The sequence below is a fragment of the Physella acuta genome, unplaced genomic scaffold, assembly GCF_028476545.2.
Source record: "Physella acuta isolate Inbredline_101_S28 unplaced genomic scaffold, ASM2847654v3 ptg002309l, whole genome shotgun sequence".
Taxonomy (NCBI): domain Eukaryota; kingdom Metazoa; phylum Mollusca; class Gastropoda; family Physidae; genus Physella; species Physella acuta.
In genome coordinates, this window is record NW_026733807.1 from 66 (window position 1) to 27931 (window position 27866).

A 27866-nucleotide genomic window follows, 5' to 3' on the forward strand; every position below is an offset into this window, starting at 1 on the left:
GGGGGGGGGGGTGCAAATGAAAAGTTCGAGGGGGGGGGGGCGCAAATCGAAAATGTGCTCCCAAGGGGGCGCCAAATTGAAAGTATGTCCCCGGGCGCCGGGAAGGGTCGCTACGCCTCTGTGTGGCACTGTGTGTGTGTGTGGGGGGGGGGGGGGGGGGGGACGAGGGGTGAGCGGGGTGACACTACATATGCTACAGTTTTAGTTCAGCTTACCAAAAGTCTTTGAGGGGGGGGGGGGGAGGTTGGGGGGGGGGGTGGGGGGTGGTGACACCCTGAGTAACGGTTAAAGTATGCATTTCTAACTATGTCAGCAGATCTCACGATGGAAGATTGCTGAGGGTAAATCATCTTTTCAGAACTAACATTTCGTTGGGACAGGTGAAGTAGAGTTCGTCAGTTTTTCGAAACTCGGCATAGAATGAATCAGAGCTGGACTCACTCCTGAGCAGTGGCGTAGCGAGGTTGGGTGTCACCCGGTGCGGCACTTAATGGTGTCACCCCCTCAGAGGCGTAGCGACTCTTCTCAGGGGACAAACTTTCAATTTTCGATATGCACCCCCCCCCCCCTCGAACTTTCGATTTGCACCACCCCTCAACTTTTTCTCTATATATTTTACTATTTTTTGCCTTGGTGTCACCCCCCTAAATGGTGTCACCCGGTGCGGTCCGCACCCCCGCCCCCCCCCTCGCTACGCCTCTGCTCCTGAGTGTGTGTATATGTGGCTGTGTGTATATATAAGTATGTGTGTGTGTGTTTGTGTGTACACCTGTCCAAAACATTTTCCTCAATATTTGTGACATACGTACTGTGTTTTCTGGTGTATAAGACTTTTTCACCATTTCTAATCTTATCAAACATCGGTTGTTGTTATCAGTGGCGTAGCAAAAGAGGACGGGTGGGAGTCGGGCCCCACCCCTGCGCCTACCCTAATGGAGGGAGCAGAGGCGTAGCGACCCTTCCCGGCGCCCGGGGACATACTTTCAATTTGGCGCCCCCTTGGGAGCAAATTTTCGATTTGCACCCACCCCCCGCCCCCCCCCTCGAACTTTTCATTTGCACCCCCCCCCCCTCGAACTTTTCATTTGCACCCCCCCCCTCTAACTTTCAATTTGGCGCCCCCCCTAAGGTCGGCGCCCGGGGACATTGGAGCAGAAAAAAAATAAATAAAACCTCTAATTTTGATCTGAGCTACTATACAGTGTCGAAGTTAATAAAATTAAATAGACTGCAACTTGACTTTAATGAGTGATATAATGGTTCATTACATTAATTGTGTGCCGTCAAAATAGAATAGCACAGTGTCTGGTAGAAATTAACGTAAATAACCATATACAAATGGAGGGGGGGGGGGGGTAGGCGCTAAAAATAATATTTCGCCCAGGACACTACAATGGGACACTTCGCCTCTAGTCGTAGTCTAGTGCAAGCGTGCCTGAAACTATTTTTTTTTACTTCAAAATTTAGAATCTACATTTTAGCTGAAACAGTCGTGGAATGGCTGGAAGAAGGGGAGGATGGTCAGGGGGAGGGGGTGGGGGGTGGGGGCGGGGGTAATCGTCAACAGTCGTAGTTTGTCGCCTGTGGTCTTTTACGCCGGAAAATACACTAAACCAACTGCAATGGTGTGTGTTTTTCTTCTTTTATTTGGAGGTTGGGGTGGGGGTGGGGGGGGGGGGGGAAAGGGGTGCTGGTCTTGCTATCATATGCTAATCCGTAATCCTAACCCTAGCGCTTACATCCACCCGACACGTCCAGTGAGCGACCTTTGAAGTACCCCGCGGATACGGTGAACTACGTTACGCAATAAGCGGTAGCGCGAATCTAGGTGTGAGTTCAAGGGGTGGGGGGAGGGGTTGGGGTGAAGTTTACTGAGACCGTCAATTTGACCGGAGGGAGGGTGGTGGGAATGAGAAGACAGGACTCTGTGACGTCATCGGATTGTGTTGAAATATTCCCGAGTCTATTTTTATTTTTAAAAAGTTTTTTTTTATCCCTTTCCTATTTTCTGGTTTCGATAAGGGGGAGACAAACAACATTAGGAACTGCCTCTTGATTAGCGTACCCCGGTCACGTGATGCGGCCTCGCATGTCGTCAGAGCTGTCCCAGCCGTCACATGGTGTGTATGAGTGTGTGTGGGGGGGGGGGGGGGGGGGGAGTGGAATGGAGGGGCCGTGGAAACGGATGAAGAGGTATGGTCCGGACACAGAATCTGTCAAAACTTCCTCGGCTGTCACTCTTTCCTCAAGACAGGATACCACGCGAGAAATACATGCTATATATATATTAGCTGCACCCCCCCTCCCCCTATCCCTTTCCCCAACTGCCATTTTTCCCCACTTTCCATGAACAGCTCTCTTTAGTAAAAAATAAAAAACCCCGCCTCGAAATCGATCGATACACAACCAATTGATTGACACCTCACCAAACCCAGCCTCTCTCGTCCTCTCGTCGCTTCAAAAACTCTCGCACCGTCGCTTTAAAAACCCTAAAAAAAAAACAACACCGGATGACAAAGAGGGCGGGGCCTAAATGTCGCCAGCGTCGCTGCCTCGTCGCGCATTGGCTGTCGCCTGTCACCTGAAAATTAAACCCCGCCCACGCCAAGTTTGTAGTGGTGGAGGGGGAAAAATTTCCGTATTGACGGGGGTTATTTCTCCACGTATATTTTCCCAACGCCTCTAAAGGGCTCGCTTTAGGAGTTTGCGTCGAGCCAGTCACTAGAAGGACTTAGTGTTTGCCTAAGTGTTGAAGTTTTATAACGCAGTCAAACAGTCGCTGTTTTTTGCCCCCTAGCAGGCGTATGGGGCCATAGCAAGCACGAGATTAATAATATTAATAATTGCATATGCCTCACGGAGTGGACGTGTGTCCGTGTGTTCACCCACTAAACATTGCCAGTGTCCAAATTTGTTTTAACTATTTCGCAAAGACACCGAGGAACGAATCTAAGTCGGAATGTGTCTGATTCGGAGAAAAAAATTCTAATTGTGATTATTTTTTTCAAGATTATTTTTTTGAACCTACTTCACTAGAAACCACGCAAACGAATACATTTATTTTTCCGAAATCTACAAATTTATCGAAGGTAACGATACATAAATTAAGATAATTAAAATTATATTTTTAAAAAAAATTAACTCTTATACAGCGAATTTAAGAAATTGGTGATAATTAGTAATAATTAATGACTTAATGCCGGATATATATCTTGTGAATGAACATTCATGGATTATAAAGACTAACTATCGGTGTAAGAGTATTAGGACTAGACTCAACAAAAATCCAGTTTTTTTTCCAACTTTGTGTTCGCAGTTTTGAAGCCCAATGGATCTAGTCGTGACATAAGTCTATGCCAGTGTCATACGTCACACCACAGCTTACCTGTTAATAGCAAGGGTTTACTTTTTTTTCACCTAAAGGTAAGCTGAATGAATTTTTTTTAAATATATTCTTTAGATATGTATACCTATCTATATCATGTAAATAACATTTACAATTAAGAATGTAAATAGTATAAAAGAATGAAAAGAGTATATAAGAATTAAGACAGTATATATAAATCGACATCTCCACGCTAAAGCAAGTCATTTCTATTTTATAAATTTTGAATCGGTATACTTTTATAGAATCAAAATCCAAACGGATAAACAAGTATAGATTATAGTTAACGCGATGAGTTAGTTAAGGTTTGGTTACCGTTGAGTAATATTGCAAACATTATGTGCGCTAATACTGATGTACCTTTTAAAAAGTATCGATATATTCTTATTAAACCTAGATTTAGAGTAAAATCTAGTGTTAGGATTTAGGGTCTAGAGTTAGTTAATGTAGGCTTATTAGGTACGGGCCTTGCCTATTTCAAAGTATCGATTCTAAGTTTATCGTTTCTCGACTTCGTATGTAATACCATGCCATCAGATTTGAGTATATTTCAACTATCATACACTGTAATGAACCGTCTATTTGTGTGTAATAATTAACCCCCCACCCGACCCCCACCCTCTGTACGTGTTAATTGCACCGATTCTGCAAGCTCGTGAAAAGGTTAGACCCATCAACTCGGCCCGGTGCCTCTACCTGCTTGTAGAGCGATCTGCCAATCTTGCTCTGCCCTCGGGGCACGACGCGGGCAGCTTCACGGTGGCATTGGGGTTAAAAAAAATTAACGGGGAGGTTGAGAGTGGTGTGTGTGTGTGTTTTTTTTTTTTTTTAACACTGGGGAAGTCCAACTTTTAACCGGCTAAATCTCTAGTTTTAGCAAAGTTTTAAAATGGCTAAATCTCAAGTTAAACCGGCAACTAGGGGTACAATATAGAAAAAGGTTAACAATACCCGGTTAAATCTAAAATGTTGACACAGCCTTGTAACCGACTTAGCCGGGGCGTAGAATTGTTCAGATATTTAACCGGTTACATATTTCCCTACACACACTCAAAAGGCTAATTAAGATATAAATACGGTACATTTTTAGCCGGCTAAATTACGTGCATTCAACACATGATTGCTTATAGCAACCAGATATCTATCTAAACTAAAAAGGGATGTAACTGACACGATATTAGTTAGTATTGTTTGGTTTTTAAAATATATAAACAAACAAAATATTCATAACACAATGAACCCAAATGAATTGAGGATATACTTCTTAAAATTGACACTCTCCCACCTCATCTACCGAAAACAACAAAAACAATAACAACAATTACATACGTATTATACATACACATTAAATAATGCCGCAGTAACTGTACACGTATAGCAGGCCTACAAACAGTTGAACTATGGATACCGATTTGGTTATAATATACTGTATTCTTCTTAATGTTTATTATCAGTTACATACGGGTGAACATTACAGGCAATAATAAATGATAGCCAAAACTTAATATCTTACGAGTGTTATTTCTATTCGTGTTTTTAAGTTGCCTTTATTTCATTAAACCAATTAATTTGTGTTAGACCTATTGGGTTACCAAAAAGCTTGATTTAATCAAGTAACTCTTTTCTAAAGAATACCTTAGCTTCAAACACACAAAATGTGTGCAAATCAACAATCCAATACGTGCATACGATACCAGTTTAAATCACTAATGTGGTTAAGTCGTAGCTCTACCCCAAAGCTTAACCTTAACCGAAAAAAAAACCCAGCAAAACATATATCCCCTAACAAGAAGCTATATTTTACCAATACCAACAAACCACTTTTAAAACCTGTGCTAACTTTAACACTTCACCTCCCCCTCCCCCCCCCCCCTACCAACCATACAATCTGTAAAACTAATATTAAACATACCCAGCCCTGAATAGGTCGGAGCTAACCTCAACGCTCTACATATGAAAACCTCGGTCCCGGCGTTTTGACAATACGGGGGTTGGGTCACTTGGTACGCTTTGAGAAAAACGTCTTTTCTCTTGCCGTCTCGGCACAGTATTTAGGCAATGCAATGCCGTTAACCTCAGCGCGAGGGTTAGCCGTGTACTGGGAGTTATTGTCACCGTGTGTGTTTTGGTGTGTTGGGGGAATTATTTTTTTTTAAGTTGATGGTGTAGCGAATTTGCAACAAAAGGTGATAAAGGGTTTTGATGCTAACGTATATTTTGTTACTTGCGTATGTGTGTGGGTACTTGAAGGGTATACTAATAAGTAGTAAAGTGTGTCAAGAATGGAATAAGGTCAAGATAGTGAGTGTGTAGGTGTGTTGTAAAAACACACTTTTGCGAATATTTAGTGTAGGGCAATGGTATAAAGTTAAAGATCTAGCACCATTTGAAATATACACTAGCTTAAAAAAAACTAAACTGTTTTTGAAAATTTGTAATCATATTTGTAAACATAATTACTTTTGTTTATATTATGATTTTCGTTCGCAAAATTTGCAATCCAAGTAGCTTATTTAAAAAAAATCTAATTTAAGTCATTGTTCACAATAAAAGTGTTGAAAAAAGTTAAGACTATCACTTTACAAATGTGATGGTTTCATGCCCTCATAGAGTTGGTGAATAAAAAATTAGGAATAAAACAACGATACAAAAGACGTCATAATGAAACTACCTCAATCATTAATTTATTTAAAAGTATATGTCTACATTTTCTGTTATTAATTTGCACATGAATTCAATTGATTATGCTAGTAAACATACAAATTCGATCATTTTTTTTACACATACAAGATTTATAATAATTGTACAAGTACACACAAACAAACAAACACTGCTAATATTGAACACTTGGCTTAATAAAGAGGATTAGCGTTAGGGCCAGTTTGTATACATGCCTCAAAGCGAATAGTCGGGTGTGACGAAGCGAAAAGATTATCACCAATCCTAATTTTCAAAAAATAATTTGGCTAAATAAAGTTTAATACAACCTAACAAAGTATTCAAATTCGTTATTCTAAAAATATTTGTGGCATTTTTATTCAATTGTATGCGTCTACGGTTATTTTGAGATTTATAATTGAATTTACATGAGAAAAATTTAATCAGCTTAATTAAAATTACTTAAATAACCATGTCCAATTAAACTCGGTATTATTGGAATGGTAGAAATTTAGAAATATTTTAACCGAAATTCTAATAAATTATTAGAATCATATAAACAGAAACAACACAATAATAAATGCGTAAAAATCCGTGTGTTCTATGTACACTGTCTTGTCGAGGAACCAATATCACCACCTTTTTTAAAAAAAATTAGGATTATTTAGATTAATTTAGAACTAGAACTTATCAACCAATCAAGGCAATATTTGACATCTTATGTTTAAGTTTAATTAATATGACGGTCCACTGAAGTTTGAACGAGTACGATACTAAGTCGACTTTTGATTAGGGACCGTTCATTTTCTCACTAGGTTCAACATTTGTTAGAAGCCGGTAAGACAACCGGTTGGTATAAGTTCAACCGGCTGGGATAAAAGAACCAGTTAATTACATACAACAGGCTAAAATATATCAAGCCGGTTAAAATTAAATAACCGGTTAAAATAAATATGACTAGCTAAAATAAATATTGCAGGCTAAAATAAATATATAACCGGTTAAATTAAATAAACGGCCAATGTAAATATTACCGGTTTAAATAAATATAACCCGTTATGATAAATATAATCGTTAAAATAAATATAACAATTTTAAATAAATAAAATAAGCGAAAGTGAATATAGCAAGCCAAAATAATTAACTGGGTTAAATAATTATAACCGCCTAAAATAGTCATACTAGTAAGATAAGACCGGCTAGAAAAAAGAGTAGCCGGCTATGAAAATGTAACCGGTCAGAAAATATTATATGAGTATGGATGTTAGTGTTTTTTTTTATGTAATCACATCATACGTACTCATCAGTAATGGCGAGAATTATATTTTTTTATAACCAATGCCGCAGAATATCTAGCTATCTCATGGTTGTTTTCTTTTTTTAATTCTTTTAATTCTAATTATAAATGTTTTATTTTATTAATCACGCTAAATCATCAAATGTGCTTCTATTTATACCGCTTAAATTATCTACCAAAGTTTTGTGGGCCAACTTAGATGAGATATGAAAATATGTAATTAAACACAATATCCTATTAGATTTATTTGTTGAATTATAGTGAGATAGTTTTATTTCGCGGCGAAAATTTTTGTTTAGATAATGGGACACGAACATATAAAAATTATTTTAGTGTTTAAATTTTATTTTGTTGAATCTATTTACCTATGCCAAAGGCATATGCCTTTTATTTTTGATTAGCTCTGCCATGTTTTTCGATCATAAATCTGGCTCATTGTTATCAATATGGAGCGATATTTTGAACTTATGTAGACGAAGGCGATTCCTTGATACTGTACTGTGTTTATTAATTGCAGACAACAAATTGGCTTGGGATAATTAGACTTAGTTTTTTTTAATTTAAAATAAATTTCGTAGCCGTACCTTAAATACAATTAGGTCAAACGTTAAGAGTAATCAGTGGCGTAGCGAGGTCGGGTGTCACCCGGTGCGGCACTTAATGGTGTCACCCCCCAGAGGCGTTGCGACCCTTCCCGGGGACAAACTTTCAAGTATTCGATTTGCACCCCCCCTCAAACTTTTGATTTGCACCCCCCCCCCTCAAACTTTCGATTTGCACCCCCCTTCCCTCAAACTTTCGATTGGCACCCCCCTCAAATTTTTCTCTCTATATTTTGCTATTTTTTGCCTTGGTGTCACCCCCCTAAATGGTGTAACCCGGTGCGGTCCGCACCCCCGCCCCCCCCCCTCGCTACGCCCCTGAGAGTAATATCGCTTTAATCCAAACCCAAAGGATTAAACTTTGCTCTAACTCTACATCTAATACCAAAGTTAACAACGCTAAACTAACTCTAAACCTAACTCACTGGGCGGTATATTTATACTAACACAACCGCGCTATGTCTCGAATCCTTTTCTCGCACATTCCTATTTCTTAAAACTACACTGCTAACCATCTCACTACCACCACCATCAACCATGTCGCCCTAACCCCACGACCACCCTCATCCCGGCCGAGGGCGTCGCCATCACCAACACCACTCATCTACACCATCTTATGTCATAGCGACCCACTTGACAGCATGACCACCGCGGCCTAGATCTAATAGGGCCCTATCTACCAAAAACCTCGGGTGCCCTAGAGTAAAGGGCCCTTCAGCTCTCAAAGGCCCAAAAAAGAGCCCACTCGCGGATAAGATAACCCGCGCTGTCATCATCATTAGCAGTTGTCTTCCCCTCTTTGTTCTGTGGTGTGTGGTCTGGGTTCACACCTCCGGCCTTCTGTTGACAGAAAACAAGTTGATTGTTTACCGTTTGGGTGGGATTGGCTTTGTATTAGTGCTGAGATTATTCTGTAATTCAGGCAAACCTAAGGTACTTTTCTTTTCATCCTGGAGGTTTATTTTATGAGCATATATATATATATATATATATATATATATATATATATATATATATATATATATATATATATATATATATATATATATATATATATATAAAATGTAATTAAAATCTAGGTATAGCTTATTTTGTGTAAGAAAATCACTAGAACATTTAAGTGTGTTTTCGTTCTAACAATATTTTACCGAGATCCAAACTTACACTTTAAGCTAATACTAATACTTGCCCAAACCTAAGGTTCTGCTCAAATAGTACATGATAAATGTAAGTCTTCAATGGCTGAACTTCCTGATACCACAAGGAGATGTTATATTTTCAGTTGTTTTGGGATGCATTAATTAAGTTAATTAAATCTCTTATTATTATTGACGGAAGCGAAAGAAGATTGTGCTATTCTATGATTTAAAATATTTTAAGGCCTGATATGTTTTTAAAAAAATAATAAAACTCCAATGTTTTGTTCTTTAAAGAAATACTTTTAGCTTTTTCTTACAGTAAAAAAATAAGTTTCCTTTTCAAACCTGACGGTCCATGGGGCTAGTGAAGTAGAGTTCACCTGTTTCTGTGACCTCGGCATGTGGTCATCACAATGCCCTAATGCCCTTACTTTCCCTAAGATGAGTTAGGTACCCATCAGAGTTGGGTGATCTCAGAGACGCTTTATAGAATTAAACCCGGATTCGAACTCGAGACTTTCGGATTAGCAGTCTAGCGCTTTTTCTTATAATTAGTTTATTAATCTTATGCAAATTGTAGTAGTTAACAAACCGTTCATTATAAAGTTGTTGCGAGTAGCACTGTTAACTGTTTGTGGCTATGATTGTACCGCATGATTGTACCCTACGCTTTAAAAGCTGATGGCGTTGAGTAATTGTTTGGCGTTTAATCTACAATGAACGTTGTTTTTAAATAAAAATTATAAGACTCGTAGGCTAGTTACTTTTAAAACAAATAATAAACACAGTATATTGTAAACTTACTTTAAAAAAAAAAACGAAAACAAAAAACAAAAGTTTAAAATTCAGTTTTAATATACACCGGAAGTAACTGCGCGGTTTGAATAGCAAGCGATGTAAACAAATCAACCTCAAGCGAACGGAAGTCCCTGCTCCACTTTCGTTTTGTTCTTGCGAGTTGTCTTTCCACGCTTCAATGACTTTCGGCCACCACAAACTCACCACAACAGTTCAATAGCGATTTAGCAAACGGCGTCCGTTCTTCCGTCCCGCGAGTTACGGGCTATAAAGTTCAATCAAGGATGAAAATCGGACGGAGTTTTTTTCTCTCTCGTACACTAAAAACGGAAGCGGAATTACGAGAAGGAACAAATGGGAGAGGATGATGGGTAAATAAAACACACACACGTCGACACTTTTATCGGTTTAGACGAGGAGGTCTTGACACATTTATAAGCTTTTTTTTAAAAAACTGAATTCTAACTAGTATCAAGTTTTTTTGTTGTTGACAAGTTCAAATCGCGTTAAGTTTGTTTGCAATGCATTGTGGGGGCCGATTGGCGGGTAAATTCTGTGTCGTCTGCTTGTACTTGGTTGAACTGACGAAGACAATTTGCAGGAACAATTCTTGAAGGGTTCAGGGCTAGGGTTTACACTTCCGTTTATGTTGTTGTATTTTTACACGGATGACTGACTTCTCTACTGGTAATTGTGGATATGTAACATGTGCAACTACTCTCTCTCTCTTTATATATATATATATATATATATATATATATATATATATATATATATATATATATGCGTGTGTGTGTGCGCGCATCGATTTGTTTAGGTTAATATCTCTCAGTATAGATCGCTGCGCCTCTCACGCTAACTAGATGTTTTAATTAATTAGTCTGAAGAAGATTGCAGCTATAATGATCCAACCACGCTGTTGTCTTTGATTGCCCCGATGGAGGGGGGAACCCGGAAGATGAACGGGCCTAATTGGACCAATCAGCGGGGGACAAAGAGATGATCGTCGTTGTTACGACACTTGCTATTGGTCCGTTCCGGTTTTTTTTTTCGCGTCTGGTTGTACCGTCATAATTAGACGCAGAGGTTTTTTTTTTTCGTTGTAGACTTAGAAAATGGAAAAGTAAACAAACAGAGAAAGAAAATATAAATGATAGGGAAATTAAACGAAACAAAAATACAAAAAATAAAAGACGTACAAATCAAAAAAGAAGAAAAACACACACACACACATAATAAACTTAAAATAAATGAATTTGTTATGAAGCAAGCAGCATGGACAACGTAACAAATAATATTAATTTTTTTTTTAACTAACTCGTTACTGTAAAAATACTACATATTTAAATTCGTTTTTCAAGATGTCTTACTAAATAATACGTAAAACACAAGGTAAAATCAATGTATAACTTCGCCGATCTGCGAAGGTTAGGGGAAGTAATTTAACAGTCCAAACGTTTACAAATTGTCTCCTCCTTACGGAAGTGGGTTTCAACAACACGGAGACACCCAATGCATTCCACACAATTTCTTTATGGTGGGTTTTTTTTTCTATAGATAGCATATAACCAATGTCTATTGTGGTAGGTTTATCGAATGTGTAATAGCATCAATCGTTTTCATATGGATTTTATAAAATCTATCGTAGTATCAATAATGTTTGAGATGGTTTTCGCCGAAGTAATAGATTTTTTCGACACTCTGCGAGTGTATCATAGTATCAATGGTAGATAATGTACGTGTTTTTTGTTAATTATCAAAGTATCAATGATATTTTAGGTACATTTTTCTAATTATCAAAGTATCAATTATATTTTAGGTTTTTTCTTTTTGCAAATTATCATAGTATCAATAATAATTTAGATAGTTTCGAATGTACCATAGTATCAGTGGTATTGTAGGTGGATTTTGCTAATTATTATAGTATTAATGATTTTTATAAAGATTTTGCCAAAGTATCGTGGTATTAATGTATATTTGAGGTGAATTTCGCCTATGTTATAGATTATGCCGACATATTATCGAACCAATGAATCTTGAGGTGAGCCTCGTCTATTGATAGAAGGATTCATTGTTGTTTGATGTACTTGGACATTGTTGTTTGGTGTAGTTTGATGTTGTATTTGAGCAAGAAATTCGTAAGTAACTCATAGGTTAGAACATATGACATGGGAGACACGGGTCTGGATAGCATTTGTCAGGACCCACAGGTCAAGACACTTGGGCTTGTGACACATTTGCAGGACACAAGAATCAGAACACACGGGTCATGAAATACGGGTCGGTGATACACAGGACAGGACAAATGGGTTATTAGACTCGGGTTATGACACACGGTTCGGGACACTCGAATCAGGAAACACGGGTCAGGAAACACGGGTCAGGAAACATGGGTCAGGAAACACGGGTCAGGAAACACGGGTCAGGAAACATGGGTCTAGACACAGGGGTTATTAGCCTCGGGTTGTGACAAACGAATCAGAATACATGGGTCATGAAACACGGGTCAGGAAACACGGGTCAAGAAACATGGGTCAGGAAACACGGGTCAGGAAACATGGGTCAGGAAACACGGGTCATGAAACACGGGTCATGAAACACGGGTCAGGAAACATGGGTCAGGAAACATGGGTCATGACACGCGGGTCAGGAAACATGGGTCAGGAAACACGGGTCATGAAACATGGGTCAGGAAACATGGGTCAGGAAACATGGGTCATGACACGCGGGTCAGGAAACATGGGTCAGGAAACACGGGTCATGAAACATGGGTCAGGAAACATGGGTCAGGAAACATGGGTCAGGAAACATGGGTCATGACACGCGGGTCAGGAAACACGGGTCATGAAACATGGACCAGGACACATGCTATAATACACAAACCACTCATTAAAATAAAGCGTGTACGGATCCCCTTAACATGACAGATTGGGGCGTGCCTGTCGATGCTGTTTGACAATTATCTGACCCTCCCCCCCCCATCCCCCCACCCCACCCTCCCATGTCCAATACTGGTATCATGGCAAGAGGGGGGGGGGGGGGACAAGTGGCATGCGCGTGATGGAAGAATTCAACTTCATCAGTTCTCCGTCTCTGATGCTTCTCACACACAGACACACACAGACACACACACACACACACAGGGAGAGAAATACACACACCCACACACTTATAAACACACACAGACACACGCACATACACACAGATACACACAAACACACAGACAGCGTACACACTTATATATAAACACACACAAACACATGCACGCACACAGACACTAACACTTACAGAAGACAGGCAGATAGGCGACACGAACACATACACTGTGCATCATTTATTCACTTGTTCTACCTGCACAGACAGACAGTCACACACACACTAACACACACTAACACACACAATGTACCACACATATCCACCATCAAACTCAAATCATATTTCCATCTCTACTGTACACACTCTCACACACACACACACACACTCACACACTACTGAAACACACACTAACACATCTAGAGCCACTGGCACCATTGAAGTCAATAATTTCGTCATCTCTACCAACACTGTCACACACACACTTACACGCACACTTACACACACACACATTTAACACCATCAATACTTACGCAATTATTTCTAATCACAGGCAAAGGGTAGTTGGAAAAAAAATTAAAACACAGGAAAGAGAAATAACTATGTTCTCATTCAATACTAAACTCTCTTGTAGATAAAAGAAAGGGAGGGGGGAAAATAGTTTTTATTTTAATAGCGATTTATACATTTCGAACATAATGCAGATTCGATTTTAACAGCAGACGATGCTGATAATAATCGTTTTAAATTCAAACCGACATGCACATTAAAATTGTGTAACACAATTAAAAAGCACGTTTTTGTTATGGGGTCTGTAGCTTCGTTAAGTTTCGGTTTTTGGTTTTACCGAAAAGAAAATATGGATGGTTGGTAGCTTAATTAACATAATTATATTGTTATAATTTTCTTGGTAAAAATAACATTGTTATGATTTGCTTGCCCATATTTATTTTCCGTACGTGTTTAAAAAAAAAAAACACAAATAACGACAATTTTAATTTGATTTATTTTGACTGTGAATCTTCGAAGTTTTTTATCTTGTTGGATTTAGTTAATGTAATGTGTCGGGTACTTAATATCCAATACAGCAATGTGATGCTTTTATCAACTCTTTCCCGTGTAGCCCTATATACTTTTCCCATAGACCATCACCATTTAATTATACAACATTTATAGATAGCTTTACTCCACATGCATGTTCGGGAACTTGATTTAATAAAAATGAGTTTAAAAAATAAATTATGGAAAAAACATACATTTTTTGAATACATTACTTGCTCGTTGCAAACAATTTTACGTGTAAATGAAAAAATGTGTTTAAAAATATTAATTATTTTATGCGGAATTCACCCTCCCCCCCCTCTAATAAATCGGTTAGCGGTTGGTTTATATAAATGTACAATCTTTATATTACTCAGTCTCCAGCAACACTGTTGTAATTGTGACGTGTTTGGTGAGGAAGGTGGGGGGGGGGGGGTGTAATTGACATACAACAGTTTTATATTTGACCAGTACACTTTTCTAAGCGATTTATTCTATTTTACTTTTTATATTTGGATTGCCGGGTACATTATACTTTATTTCGTATATTTTGTAAAGTAAATTATCTGAATTGTGTTGATTCAGGTATAAGACGGTTCAGATGTAAAAAAAAAATATTACGATGGACAAACTGTTCTTCCTATCTAGTTTTTATGCTTTCTTGATATACCCCCACTCATACACACACCCGAACCATACACACCCCCAACCATACACACCCCTCCCCCAACCATACACACTACTCCCCCCCCCCCAAACCATACACACCACCCACCAACCATACACCCTGAACCATACACACACCACAACCATACATACTACCCACACTAACCATATAAAATATACACCCCCATCCCCCCAACCATACACACCACCGTCCTCATCAAACCAGCCCATAATCCATCATTCGATCACAGTGACTGTGATGGTATAGTGGATGGAATATAGGATGGTATAGTGGATGGGTATGACTTGCATCGGCTGTTTCCTGTTTTATCGACGGCTGTTGTAGCCACGGTTGTAGCAACGGCTGTTTGTTTTTGTAGAATGGACTTCCGCTGTTGTGGTGTTTACGATCTGTCGTGATGGCAACGGCTGTTCCTCTATTGGTTGCATCGGCTGTTCGCTGTTGTACCAACGGGCTGTTTCCTGTTGTGATGATCGCGACTGTCGCTATGGCAACGGCTGTTCGTTCTTGTAGCATCTGCTGTTTGCGGTTGCGGCGACGGCTGTTGTCTCGCCGGAACAGCGGCTGTCGCACGAGAACCGCACGGCTGTCGACTACCCGTAGCCAAACACATCAACCGAAGCGAGGTTAAGGTTAAAGGTTAAACGTGTCCCACATCCCCCCGCGGCATCTGGTGACTCCCTAATTACGTCACCTAATTTCGATCTGATGCTAATCACCCAACGCCGGTCCGTAATTGATTTCTCAGTGAATGGATCTGTATCGCTGGGTTTTGTTCCCGAAAGTGGTTTCAGTTTTTTTTTTATGTTTCCAATCGTCCGACACACCTTGATGCTTCGATCGCGAGAGTTTAATTAAAAAAAAATAATTTAATTTAATTAAAATTACGGGAACTTTCTTCATTAAACAGTAATTATATTTCCATGAGAAAATGGAATCCTGATTATCAAGTTAATTAATATAAACTAAAAATTTAGCGAATAATTTGCTAGTAATTAATTAAAAGTTTTTAAAAACAATTTTAACCTTACATATTTGGTAACATTTAATGATTTTATACTAAAACAGTGAAACAGTCAAAAACAAACAAAAGGTAATTTTAGCTTTATTTTTCTTCTTAAAAATGAACACCAAAATTAAAAATAAGATTTAGAGTATTGTCACATGTAAGAGCTAAAAAAAAACAACTTTTATGCTCTTAAAGATTTTAACTATATCTTGCCCCCTCGGAATTTCATATTATTTAATGTAGCGAAACTATAGTTTCCGCACTAACCACTTCTTCACTCTAACCATCACACACTACGCTAACCATCACACACTACCCTAACCATCACACACTACCCTAACCACCAGCTTCCCCCTAACACACACTAACCATTTAAAACACCATAATCTAAACTACCCTAACCTTTAGCCCCCACCAGTCCCACCCCACCCCACGAATCATCATAACGCTCTACCACCACCCATCCCAACCCAACCACCCCCTCCCCCCACCAACCCGGCATCAACCACCCCCTCCCCTTCTCACCAACCCGGCATCAACAGAGATCCAGAGAGGGCGATCATTGGCAGCCTGACAACGGCCGATGACGTCACAAGTCACTCCAGTTGTTATCACCCGTGTTTGACCGCCGCGTGTGTGTGTTTTTGTATATGCGTGTGTGTATGTGTGACTGTGCGTTTGTACGTGTGCGTTTCTGTGCTTGTGTGTGTGTGTGTGTGCTATACCGCATCGCTCACATTCCACTGTGGTCAAGTCTAAGAGATAAACAAGATTGTGGAGGGAGGGTGGGGGATTTTCTGGGTGGGGTGGGGGTGGGAATGCCAGGGGTGTCTGGGTAGTAGGCCTACCCAGGCTAATTATACACTTAACGATTTTGGGGATTTGAACTTTATATCCAAATGTATGAACATGACCATAACGCCGATGACACATCTTCATTAACACGATTAGAGCGTAGGTCTTCGTCTGATTGAAAAAAAAATGTAAAACAAAATTCAGCGAAGTACAAGTAGTACCGTTGATATCATCACATTCAAAGCACCAAGTGTTACTATTTTTTTTTTATATAACTTCTTAACGTTTTTAATTTGGTTTAAGTATAGAATCTATATGTAACTTAAGATTTCAATTCATTCCTAAGTTTTTCTATTATGCGTCGTTTTTGGCAAAATAAATATTTTTTCGATAGTAAAATATTTTGAAAGAATAAACACGTTTTAAAATTTCATGATGACTAATTAGTGTTTTGAACAACGAGGAAAGAGGTTAGGGTGTAGGAAGAGGAAATGTGAAATTTGTATTTTATATTTAGACAATTTCAGTTTAATTTTTGCGTCATCTTTCCACGATTTTAATTTTTATGTAACTTATCTTTTATTGTTTACTAACATAGTGATATTTATTTAACTAACTATATGTCCTCTAAGTTATACGTTGCTTAGTACTTTCCAAAGAACTAGTTGTATGTTATTTAGTTCTATCTCACAGAAGTACAGAACTAGTCATGTGTTATTGAAATACTCTATCACGTACACATCAGAACTAAACGTATATTGTTCAATGCTATCATATAGAAGTACACAACTTGTATGGCGATGACATAGTAGTGTAGAGCTAGACGTATGTTGATAACTCGTGTCACATATAGTACTAGAGCCTAGAAGATAACACATCAGCTACACCAAATCTTACGTCATCTACCCCGCCCTATCTACACATTTAAATACACCTACGTCATCGCGTAGTTTATTCTACAGGCCTTCGTGAAGCTTTCTTTTATCGTAGGATGGTATGCTATATACAACCGTATTTCTGAACATACCGTTATTGTTTTCTTTTATATATATAATATAATATATATATATATATATATATATATATATATATATATATATATATATATATATATATATATATATATATATATATATATATTAAAGTGGAGACCTTGAATTATACAGGCTATTCACTTAGGAGACCTCTAATTTCCAATGACTTCAATAAAACAATAAAATCTAAATTTTACGAGGCTAAATTAGCATTTTATGACGATACATTTATTGGGCACGGTGTATACGAACAAAGATAGTGTAGGTGGGTGTGTGTGTGGGGGGGGGGGACGACAGCACCCCACCTGGTGGGTGTGTCCGTGTACAGATGAGCTGAGTTTAAGACCAGGCAAGGGTGGTGACCTATGTAACGGGGGGGGGGTGTGATGAGTGTTAGAGCATACTTAATTGCACCCCCTCCCCACGAACCAGCATATATATACTATCTCCAAGCCCAATACTGGTAGTGAGAGATAGTCTTTTACTACTGCCGAATACACGCTATTTAACCGGGCCAGTGCCGAGATAACTAATGGGCTGATTTGGTAGGCACCAAAGGGCCCCCGCGGATAAAATGACATATAAAGAATTTAATTACATTTATTTACAGTTATATTTTGATTGCTGCGCTTTAAAATAAAGAATATAATATACATTATTTTTACAACAACCAAGTAGTAACCAAGTAACCAAATGAAAAACCAAATATAAAGGCAATTTTAATATTATTTTCAAAGAAATATTTTTCAGAAGATTACGTAGCATTACGTCAGCAATTTTGAGGAGAATTTGAATTAAAAACAATTGTTATAGTTTTGTTTCTAAATATTGGGTTTTATGTCACCGTTTTTGTCGAGATGGGTGAGGTGTGTGTGGGGGTGGGGTGAGGGGGGGGGGGGGTAGGGAAGGGATGATTTGACATTATTTTGGCTTAAGAAAACTTTATGTTCATTACACTATTATCCGCCAGTTTGAATGTTAGTTTCAACAGTTTTTCTGAAACTTTTAGAGTTAAAAATACTTTACATAAACAAGTGAAACACATTCTTCTATTTTTTTTCCTCATACCGTCTATAGCTCTGTTATAATAGGTATTTATTTAAAATGTTCAAAATATTTGCGATGCTGACTTATGTAAACACGATTCTCAAAGTATTTCAATTATGAAATAAATGACCTCAACTCTTAAACGTTTTATTTTCAAAATGGTCTTTTTTTTTTTTTTTTGCTATCGTCATTGGCTTATGTAGTTGTATCTTTTTTCTGCTTCGTCATTCTCATTCTTAAGGCTTAGAAAAAAAAAATAAGAAAAAGGGGGACCAATTTTTTTTTTTTTGTTTTTATTCGTACCTGGCTAGACAATGGGCAGGTAAGACACAAAGCTTGACACCAGTGCCTCATTGACTGGACAGAGTTTGTGTCAACATTGATTAGTCAAGGCGGTCACGTGACGCGACTATAGACCCCCAGCCAACGGTTAGGTCGGATGAGGGTAACGATAGAATGCGAGAGGAATTGTGTTGGCTGAGCTATACACAGGTAGAAAGAGATAGGGTTAAACTGTAGGCTAGAAGAAAGAGATTAACTATAGAAAGAAAGAAAGGTAGATTTAGAATTCACTGTAGACAGAAAGGAAACGTAGATTTAGAATTCACTATAGACAGAAAGGAAATAAAGAAGTAGAATTATCTAAAGACTGACATAAATGAGAAAAAGAAATAAAGAGACTTAACTAAAGAAATGAAGTTAAAGTGCAGTTTATGTTCAACTTCTGAGTGTGATTTCATTTTTTAAACTACCAACCACGGTTGTACGTCGCAAATATTTTTTTGCGTTGTAGATTACAGTAAAAGATGTTAATAAAAATCATTATATCACTATTATTGTATCCGTATATATTTTTACTATTATTGTATCCGTATATATTTTTACTATTATTGTATCCGTATATATTTTTATTATTATTGTATCCGTATATATTTTTACTATTATTGTATCCGTATATATTTTTAAGCTAATGTTGACCATCGTATCGAATCGAAGTTCGTGTATGTATTGCTATATTATAACCTAGGGTTCAAAGGTTATGGCTTGAAATAGGACTAAGACTAGAGCTATAGGTAGTTTAACTAGTTAAACAGATCGACTCCAGAGTAACTTATTGTAAAATCATTATGTACTCAGTTAAGTATCAATATTTTATTAGTAATTTATGAACATTACTTCCTTAACCATTTTTTTTTCAAAATTATGATTTTATTTTAAATTTTATCCATCTTATTTTTTAAGAGTATTGTAATATGTCAATTATAATTATATCAACATATCAACTGTTTTATATAAGTAAAGATGATACATGATGTTACACACAACGCCAACATTACGATACAACATCGCCAACTGTGGTACAACAGCACACATCCAACACGTTTACTCCAAACTTAGAAGGTGGATTAATTAATTAGGTTAAGCCTCGGGTCACGCCAGCCTCCTTAAGATATATTTGATTAGCAAATATTTTGATAACACAAGTACGGTAGGCTACTGTAGGGGACTGGGCGAGACTACACACGAGATTTGACGAGATGGGGCAGGTAGATGTACACACTTTGACGCGTGTCATAAAACTACTGTGTTAATAATTAGCTTAATCACTGGACGTTTATAATTTGCGTTGGAAATAAAGTAATTTATAACAAAATAATTTAAATACTTTTTAATTCAGTATGAAATGTATGAAAAACAATTTGAACTTTTACATTATAATTTTTTTTCGTTAAACTACTATCGCCAAATTTAATACTATATGACAAACATGTACATATTTAACTTCACATATATACATATTTTCTACGAAGACCTGAAACCGATATGTAATTCTCAGTAGCTAATATAACCATCAGTACGTTGCGTAAAAATCAACGTTTTTTTTAATATGTGGAATTATTTTTTTCTCTTATGACAAACTTTGATCACCCTCCCCCTTTTCGTTTGTAAGCTGACCATCTATCTATTCGATGTCCACTTAAATTATCTTATTTCTCCTTCTTTGTCTTTTTCCAATCCAGTAAACTGGCCCTACCGATCCAGTTACACGTATTTCACATTTGTCTATTTCCCAGCAGGTAAATTGACCACAACTGACCTCTTATTATAACTTTTGTCTCCTTCCCAGCTGGTAAACTGACTATCACCATAACTGACCACTAATACCCATATAACCTTTGTCTCTTCCTCCAGCCGGTAAACTGACCATCACTGACCACTCATTATCATTTTTGTCTCCTCCCCCAGCCGGTAAACTGACCACGACCACTGATACCCATATAACCTCTGTCTCCTCCCCAGCCGGTAAACTGACCACAACTGACCACTAATACCCATATAACTTTTGTCTCCTCCCCCTGCCGGTAAACTGACCACGACCACTGACCACTGATACCCATATAACCTTTGTCTCTTCCCCCAGCCGGTAAACTGACCACAACTGACCACTTATTATTTTTCTCTCCTCCCCAGGCGGTAAACTGACCATCACCACAACTGACCACTGATACCCATAACACTTTTGTCTCTTATCCAGCCAGTAAACTGACCACAACTGACCACTTATTATAACTTTTCTCTCCTCCCCAGCCGGTAAACTGACCACAACTGACCACTTATTATAACTTTTCTCTCCTCCCCAGCCGGTAAACTGACCACAACTGACCACAACTGACCACTTATTATAACCTTTCTCTCCTCCCCAGGCGGTAAACTGACCATCACCACGGTGTCCACACCTACCCCGTCGCTGTACCCAGGCTGTGTGGACGTGGCTGGGGGACACACAGACAGACTCGGCAACATGCTCACGTCCAAGCCACCCCAGTACGACACGATAGGATCAGGTGAGCACCGCCTTAATGTTTTTCTTACATTTATTATTGGTACAAATGGCATCCAACAGTTTAGTAAGACTAGAGTAAGCCATCCCAATACGACACGATAGGATCAGGTGAGCACCGTCTTAATGTTTTTTCCAACATTTAATATTGGTACAAATAGTATGCAACGGTTAACTGAAACTAGTGTGGAACAAAGATATAACATTAAGGCGTATGACAGTATTGCCTATGACATTAGGACCTATCTCAGAAGGGCCCTATATGGTATATAAATGTAGATGGTATTAGAGTTGGGGCTATGCTATTAGGACCTATAAAAGTAGGGCCTATGACAATATGGCCTACGACAACAGAGCCTATAGGGTCTATAAAAGTAGATTGAATAAGAGTAGGGCCTGTGACAGTAGGGCTTATGGCAGTAGTCCCTACAGTGTCTCTAAACGTAGATGGCATTAGAGTAAGGGCTTTGACAGTAGGGCTTATAGGCTCTATAAAAGTAAAGAATATAAACGTAGGAGCTTTGACATTTAGGCCTATGACAGTAGGGCCTATGGCTTAGGGCCTACATTGTCTATAATAGTAGGTACAACAACAGCTGTGCCTTTATAATAGTAGGAGTTAGGGCTATGGCAGTAGGGTCTGTAGCTCAAAAGTATGTGGCCCATGTAAAAAAAAAATTAGATAGTAAAGTAAGGTGAATAAAACCTTATCAGATAATGCACTAACTATTTTGTTCCTGTATGTACTTCTTGTAAAATAAAAAAACATTTTTTTTCTTCCAGGAATCGGCGGCGGTATCGGGTCCGGCGGGTACCCCAGCAGCATGAACTCAATGGGACCCTCCATGTCCCCTATGCCCTCCGCCATGTCCGCCATAGGCGGCGGCATGAGCTACCCACAACAGACCATGAGCAGCATGGGCATGGGAGGGATGACCTCCATGAGCATGGGACCCATGGGAGGCATGGGCGGCATGTCCGCGATGGGAGGGTACGGCTCCATGTCCATGAACACCATGGGAGGGATGAACGGGATGTCGGCGATGGGAGGGATGACCTCCATGGGCGGGATGAACCGCTCGATCGACCCCAGCTTGATGTCCAACGGGGCGTTGAACCGCCCCCGCAATGATAAAACGTACAGGCGGGCGTACACCCACGCTAAACCTCCGTACTCGTATATTTCGCTGATCACCATGGCGATACAGCAGTCGACCAATAAGATGTGCACGCTGAGCGAGATTTACCAGTTCATCATGGATTTGTTCCCATTTTACCGACAGAACCAACAGAGATGGCAAAACTCCATACGACACAGCTTGTCTTTCAATGACTGTTTCGTCAAAGTCCCCCGCACCCCCGACCGCCCGGGGAAGGGGAGCTACTGGGCCTTGCATCCCGACTCCGGGAATATGTTCGAAAACGGATGCTACCTGAGACGGCAGAAGAGATTCAAATGCCCGAAAAAAGAAATGATTCGCCAAACATCGAATTCGGATCGGAGTCATGATGATTCGGGGATGCATCCAGATGATAGCTTGCAGTCTGGGGACGACCACAGCCCGTTGAGTTCTCCCATCCCCGGGGGTCACCCCCACCACGGGCAGACCCACGCCGCGCCGCATACGCCGCCCCGGCCACAGGACCACCACCAGCCGTCGCACCAGCAGCACCATCAGCAGTCCCAGCACAACCAGAGCACGGCGCCCATCCAGCCTAAATCCGAAATCATGAACAACGCCTCCCCCCACCCCCAGGAGATGTCGCACCCCCCTCCCGCCCAGAGCCTCCCCCCTCAGGTCTCCTGTCACACGCCGCTCACCTCACAGACGCTCTCCTCCTACCACCACAACTCCCCCGCTGCCGATCTCTCCAACCTGCGATCTCTCAACCCCCAGGACTACGGGCAGCTCACCCCCCAGCCCCTGGGGCTCCACTACTCCGCCGCGCACTACGGGCACCACCCGCACCATCACCACCACCAAGGCGGGCTCCACCAGCTGAACCCGAACCACTCCTTCAACCACCCCTTCTCCATCAACAACCTCATGTCGGAGAGTAAACTCGACATGAAGACAATGTACGACATGGGCTACGGCGCCTACACCCAAATGTCTCCCCTAACAATGGCCAAAGATTCCTCCCCACCCGTCATGGCTAACCACCATGACCCCAGCGGTTACTACAAGGCGTACCAGTCGACCGTGGACTTATGACATCCGGCCACCCCACGGACCGCCAGTCCCCCCAAGTACGACGCCTACAACGGCCGTGGGTACCAGAACAATTTCTACACCACACAGAACTCGCCCTATTCGTCCCAGCCGGTCCGTGACACGTGATTTTGATCACGTGATCTGTCATAAAAAAACAACAACAACAACTTTAAACTAAAAACTTGAACTTTGTTCACAACGAGTCAATTTTTCAAACTCATGCCTCTATTCGCTACTACTCAAACTCTACCACAATGGTAATTGTGCATAAAAAAAAAACTTACTTTTTTCAAAACTTTCTTGCTACAATTAACCGTAGCACCAAACCTGTTAACTCTTTGTACACAGTACACTTCTCTAACGTGTACAGTACTCTACTCTGGAATCTAAGACTTTTTGTGATATCATTCCTCAGTCATCACAAGACCTCGCCACTTACAAGAAGTGACTCGTGACCACTCATCCATGACAAACAATTTAAAACAAAAAAACCTTGAAACCCTGAAGGTCACATCTCAAGGCTATTCGGGTAAAAATAGCTTTAACCATCCAAAGATTTATTATTATTATTATTAATATTTTTATTCTAATTATTATTTTCGTGTTGAATTGAAATCCTATTTTATTATCTTGCTTTACTGCCAAATAGAAGAGACTTAAGGTCGCTTGTACATATATATAAAAAAATAAATCTCGCACTTGTGTGTTGGTCAGTGCGTGTGCGTACTTGTGCGTGTGTGCGTATTGTTGATCTGTTGTGTGAACACCTAAATTATAATTCTTCGGGCTGATCTCGAGGGAGTTTTTTTTTTTTTTTAAATGTCCCGCCTTTGAAATGTACACCCAATCTTGCAATTGTTGTTAAAATGCTACATTAGAAAGATTTACCATTTTAAACGGAAACCGGTTTTTTTTTTGTACGTGCCGGGGTAAGCGACTCGTTATTTATACGTCAACATGTTTGTACATTTAATACAAAATTTGAAAGTTGGTTAACATGTTTTTAGCAAAGAACCCCCCCCCCCCTCATCCCATCTGAGTCATATCGTGTATCATATATTGTATATATAAAGATAACCTGGTACGCTCTATGAAAGATAATTAAATTAACTTATAGGACTAAAAACACTAAAGTTAAACAATTACGGTTCAAATATTGAACTTTGCAGCCTCCCCCCCCCCAACCAATTAAAACATACAGACTGAATTTTCATATCTCCAGAACGTATTTACACCACTTTTCAAAAGAAGACGCTATTTACACGATAACCGTATACAATCGTTTACGCTGCAACGATTTAGTTGTTCAGAGCATTTTTCATTTACGCAAAATATCCCAAAAAATAATTTTTCAATTAAATTTATATAATTATATTATAATTTAGGATCTATGACACTGTTGTCCGAAATAAAAAAAAAATTTTTCAACTTTTTGAAACAAATCAACATACACAGTACCTCTGCGTTGTAAGTAAACCCAAAATTAAAACAGCTCCCCAAAAGTCTACGGTAGAAACGTAAAAAAATCATAGATAGAAAGATACAAAACAACCAATAACACTCCCCCCGTCCCTGTCTTGTTATCAACTTTTCATGCTAACATACCAAAGATATATTGTACAGTTCTACACGTTCGTCTCTATTTGGGAATTCCCGAAACAAATCTAACAATGCACTTAAATATTTAAAAATATCACGGGAAAATCCGATCGCCCTTCTGTTGTTTTATTTCTCTATCAATGGCGGTCTTGGTTTATTATTTTCTTCCTTAACGCTTTATTATGCATTTATTTTAATTTATTGCTATTTCTATTTATTAATTTTAACATGGTTTAATTTTTTTTCAAATAAAATTAAAGATAAGTAACAAAATATAAAGTTAATTTTTTTTCAGCCAATGACTTTGAAATAACTAATTTAATGTAGTAGATTCGTTAGGATCACAATTTTCTTTTGTCAAAAACGTAACAAGCGCGCAGTCCTATACGTAATTATATAACGCAAGTGTTCAATAAATGTTTCTGTGTACTTTTATTTTGTTCTATCAAACGTTAGTGAAATAAAATATTTTTAACTTTGTACGTTTCAAATACATATGGGAAAGATCAGAATGTGTAGTTTGCATGTACTTAAGTTTAATAAACGAAATCACATATCTATTTTATTTTGGCGTAAAAATGCTATAAGTTTAATCGCTCTATGCTGACTTTATGTATGTAGGCGCCCAATGTGTTTTTAAGATAGAGCGCAGTTAATGATTTTCTACACCAAACAGGGTACACATTTTCCTCGAACACATTTTAAGCCACGGTATGACGTAAGATGACATACATGACCTGTGACCTTTGGACCATTCGTGGTCAACACTCTAGGCCAGGATTAAGTAACTGCCTTTCAGCGGCGTAGCTATATCTTTTGGTTAAAGTACATATCTAGGCTTAGCCGTGTATATATATATATATATATATATATATATATATATATATATATATATATATATATATATATATGTATGTTTGTATATACATAAATATACAAATGTGTGTGTATGTATGTATATATTCATAAATATACATATATATATATATATATATATATATATATATATATATATATATATATATATATATATATATATGAATGCATGTATACAACTTGAAGAGAACCAGGCGCGCCGCCCCCCTCCCACCACCCCCCATAGCTACGCCCTTGTCTCTAGGACTATATCTGTGTTCACCAAACGTCAGGGTCGATATGTTATCTGGGTAAAGACATACCATTCATAGATTTTTTTTTCTAATATTTATTTTCTGTCATCGACATATGTTTGTCAAATCCTGCTCGCTCTTTACAAGATTATTAAAAAAAAAATTGTATATTTTTTATGTGTGCTAAATTGAATTTATCGGTTTTGTAAAATAAAATTAAAAAATGCAAACTCGAAAAAAAAAAAAAATTTTCAATATCGAGAGAGCGTGTTTGTGTTAATTAATTATGTACACCATGACCAAAAAAATGTATTGATTTGAAAATTGTAGCTCTATCTACTTTTGTAGCAAAAAAAAATATTTTATGTTGGAATTGTAAATAGTTTTTTTTTTTCTATAATGAAATGATGGGTGAGTTTCTCATCTAGATCCAAACTGGGGCAAAGAAACTAGAAATAAAAGTCATACTACTTGAAGATACTGGTTTGATTCTTATATGTGTTTAAATGTTTGTTTTTGTTGTAATGTTGTGATAGAAGTATATGTTTAGACCACATACTACTTGATACTACTGGTTTTATTCTTATATGTGTTTAAATGTTTGTGTCGTTGTAATGTTGTTATAGAAGTATATGTTTATACCACACACTACTTGATACTACTGGTTTTATTCTTATGTGTATTTAAATGTTTGTGTTGTGGTAATGTTGTGATGGAAGTATATGTTTAGACCACATACTACTTGAAGATACTGGTTTGATTCTTATATGTGTTTAAATGTTTGTGTTGTGGTAATGTTGTGATGGAAGTATATGTTTAGACCACATACTACTTGATACTACTGGTTTTATTCTTATGTGTATTTAAATGTCTGTGTTTTTGTAATGTTGTGATGGAAGTATATGTTTAGACCACATACTTCGACAGATTGCATGCAATATGCTATATGCGACATGCTACTTACTACACATTACATATTACAAAGTAGGCTACAACGTGCACAACCCGTAGTACACAACTGCTCATCACACACTACACACTACATACTACACATTACATAGTACACACATAGCACACATAACACATCCCACATTACTACGTGCACAAGGACACAATACACACTATATTATGTAAGACATTTTAACACATTACACATCAACAACACACAGGAAACACACCACATTGTACACACGAAACCACACATCACAAATGACACATCAAACACCACACGCTACTAAATAAGGTGGATTCAGTAATAACACTCTACAACCACACCGAATCAGTGTCGTTATACCCACCGGAGCTAACAACTATTTTACAAGCATACTTTTAATTCTTTCTAATTACACTACTACTGGTGTTAGTCATTTTTTACTTATCCTACCTCATCTGTCAACATAACGATCATACTTTTACTTATTTCTACTTCTACAAGTGCCAATATTATGATCATGCTTTTTTTCTGCTTATTTTACTACATCTATCAATATTACGATTATACTTTTCTTTCTACT

General features: G+C 38.4%; 1 protein-coding gene across 2 annotated transcripts; it reads left to right on the plus strand.

Annotated features, from left to right (window-relative positions):
• The first annotated feature begins 2700 nt into the window (after positions 1 to 2700).
• On the plus strand, positions 2701 to 26086 carry LOC131932890 (silk gland factor 1). Of its 2 annotated transcripts, XM_059289793.1 has the most exons (4): positions 2701 to 3089; positions 3317 to 3423; positions 21292 to 21432; positions 22212 to 26086. In XM_059289793.1, the coding sequence occupies exons 3-4, from the start codon at positions 21390 to 21392 to the stop codon at positions 23642 to 23644; spliced, it is 1476 nt and encodes a 491-aa protein (XP_059145776.1). In that variant the 5' UTR covers positions 2701 to 3089; positions 3317 to 3423; positions 21292 to 21389; the 3' UTR covers positions 23645 to 26086. The 2 variants fall into 2 exon arrangements, with proteins under 2 accessions (XP_059145776.1, XP_059145775.1); XM_059289792.1 differs by having other exon boundaries at positions 2701 to 3423.
• Positions 26087 to 27866: the final 1780 nt, after the last annotated feature.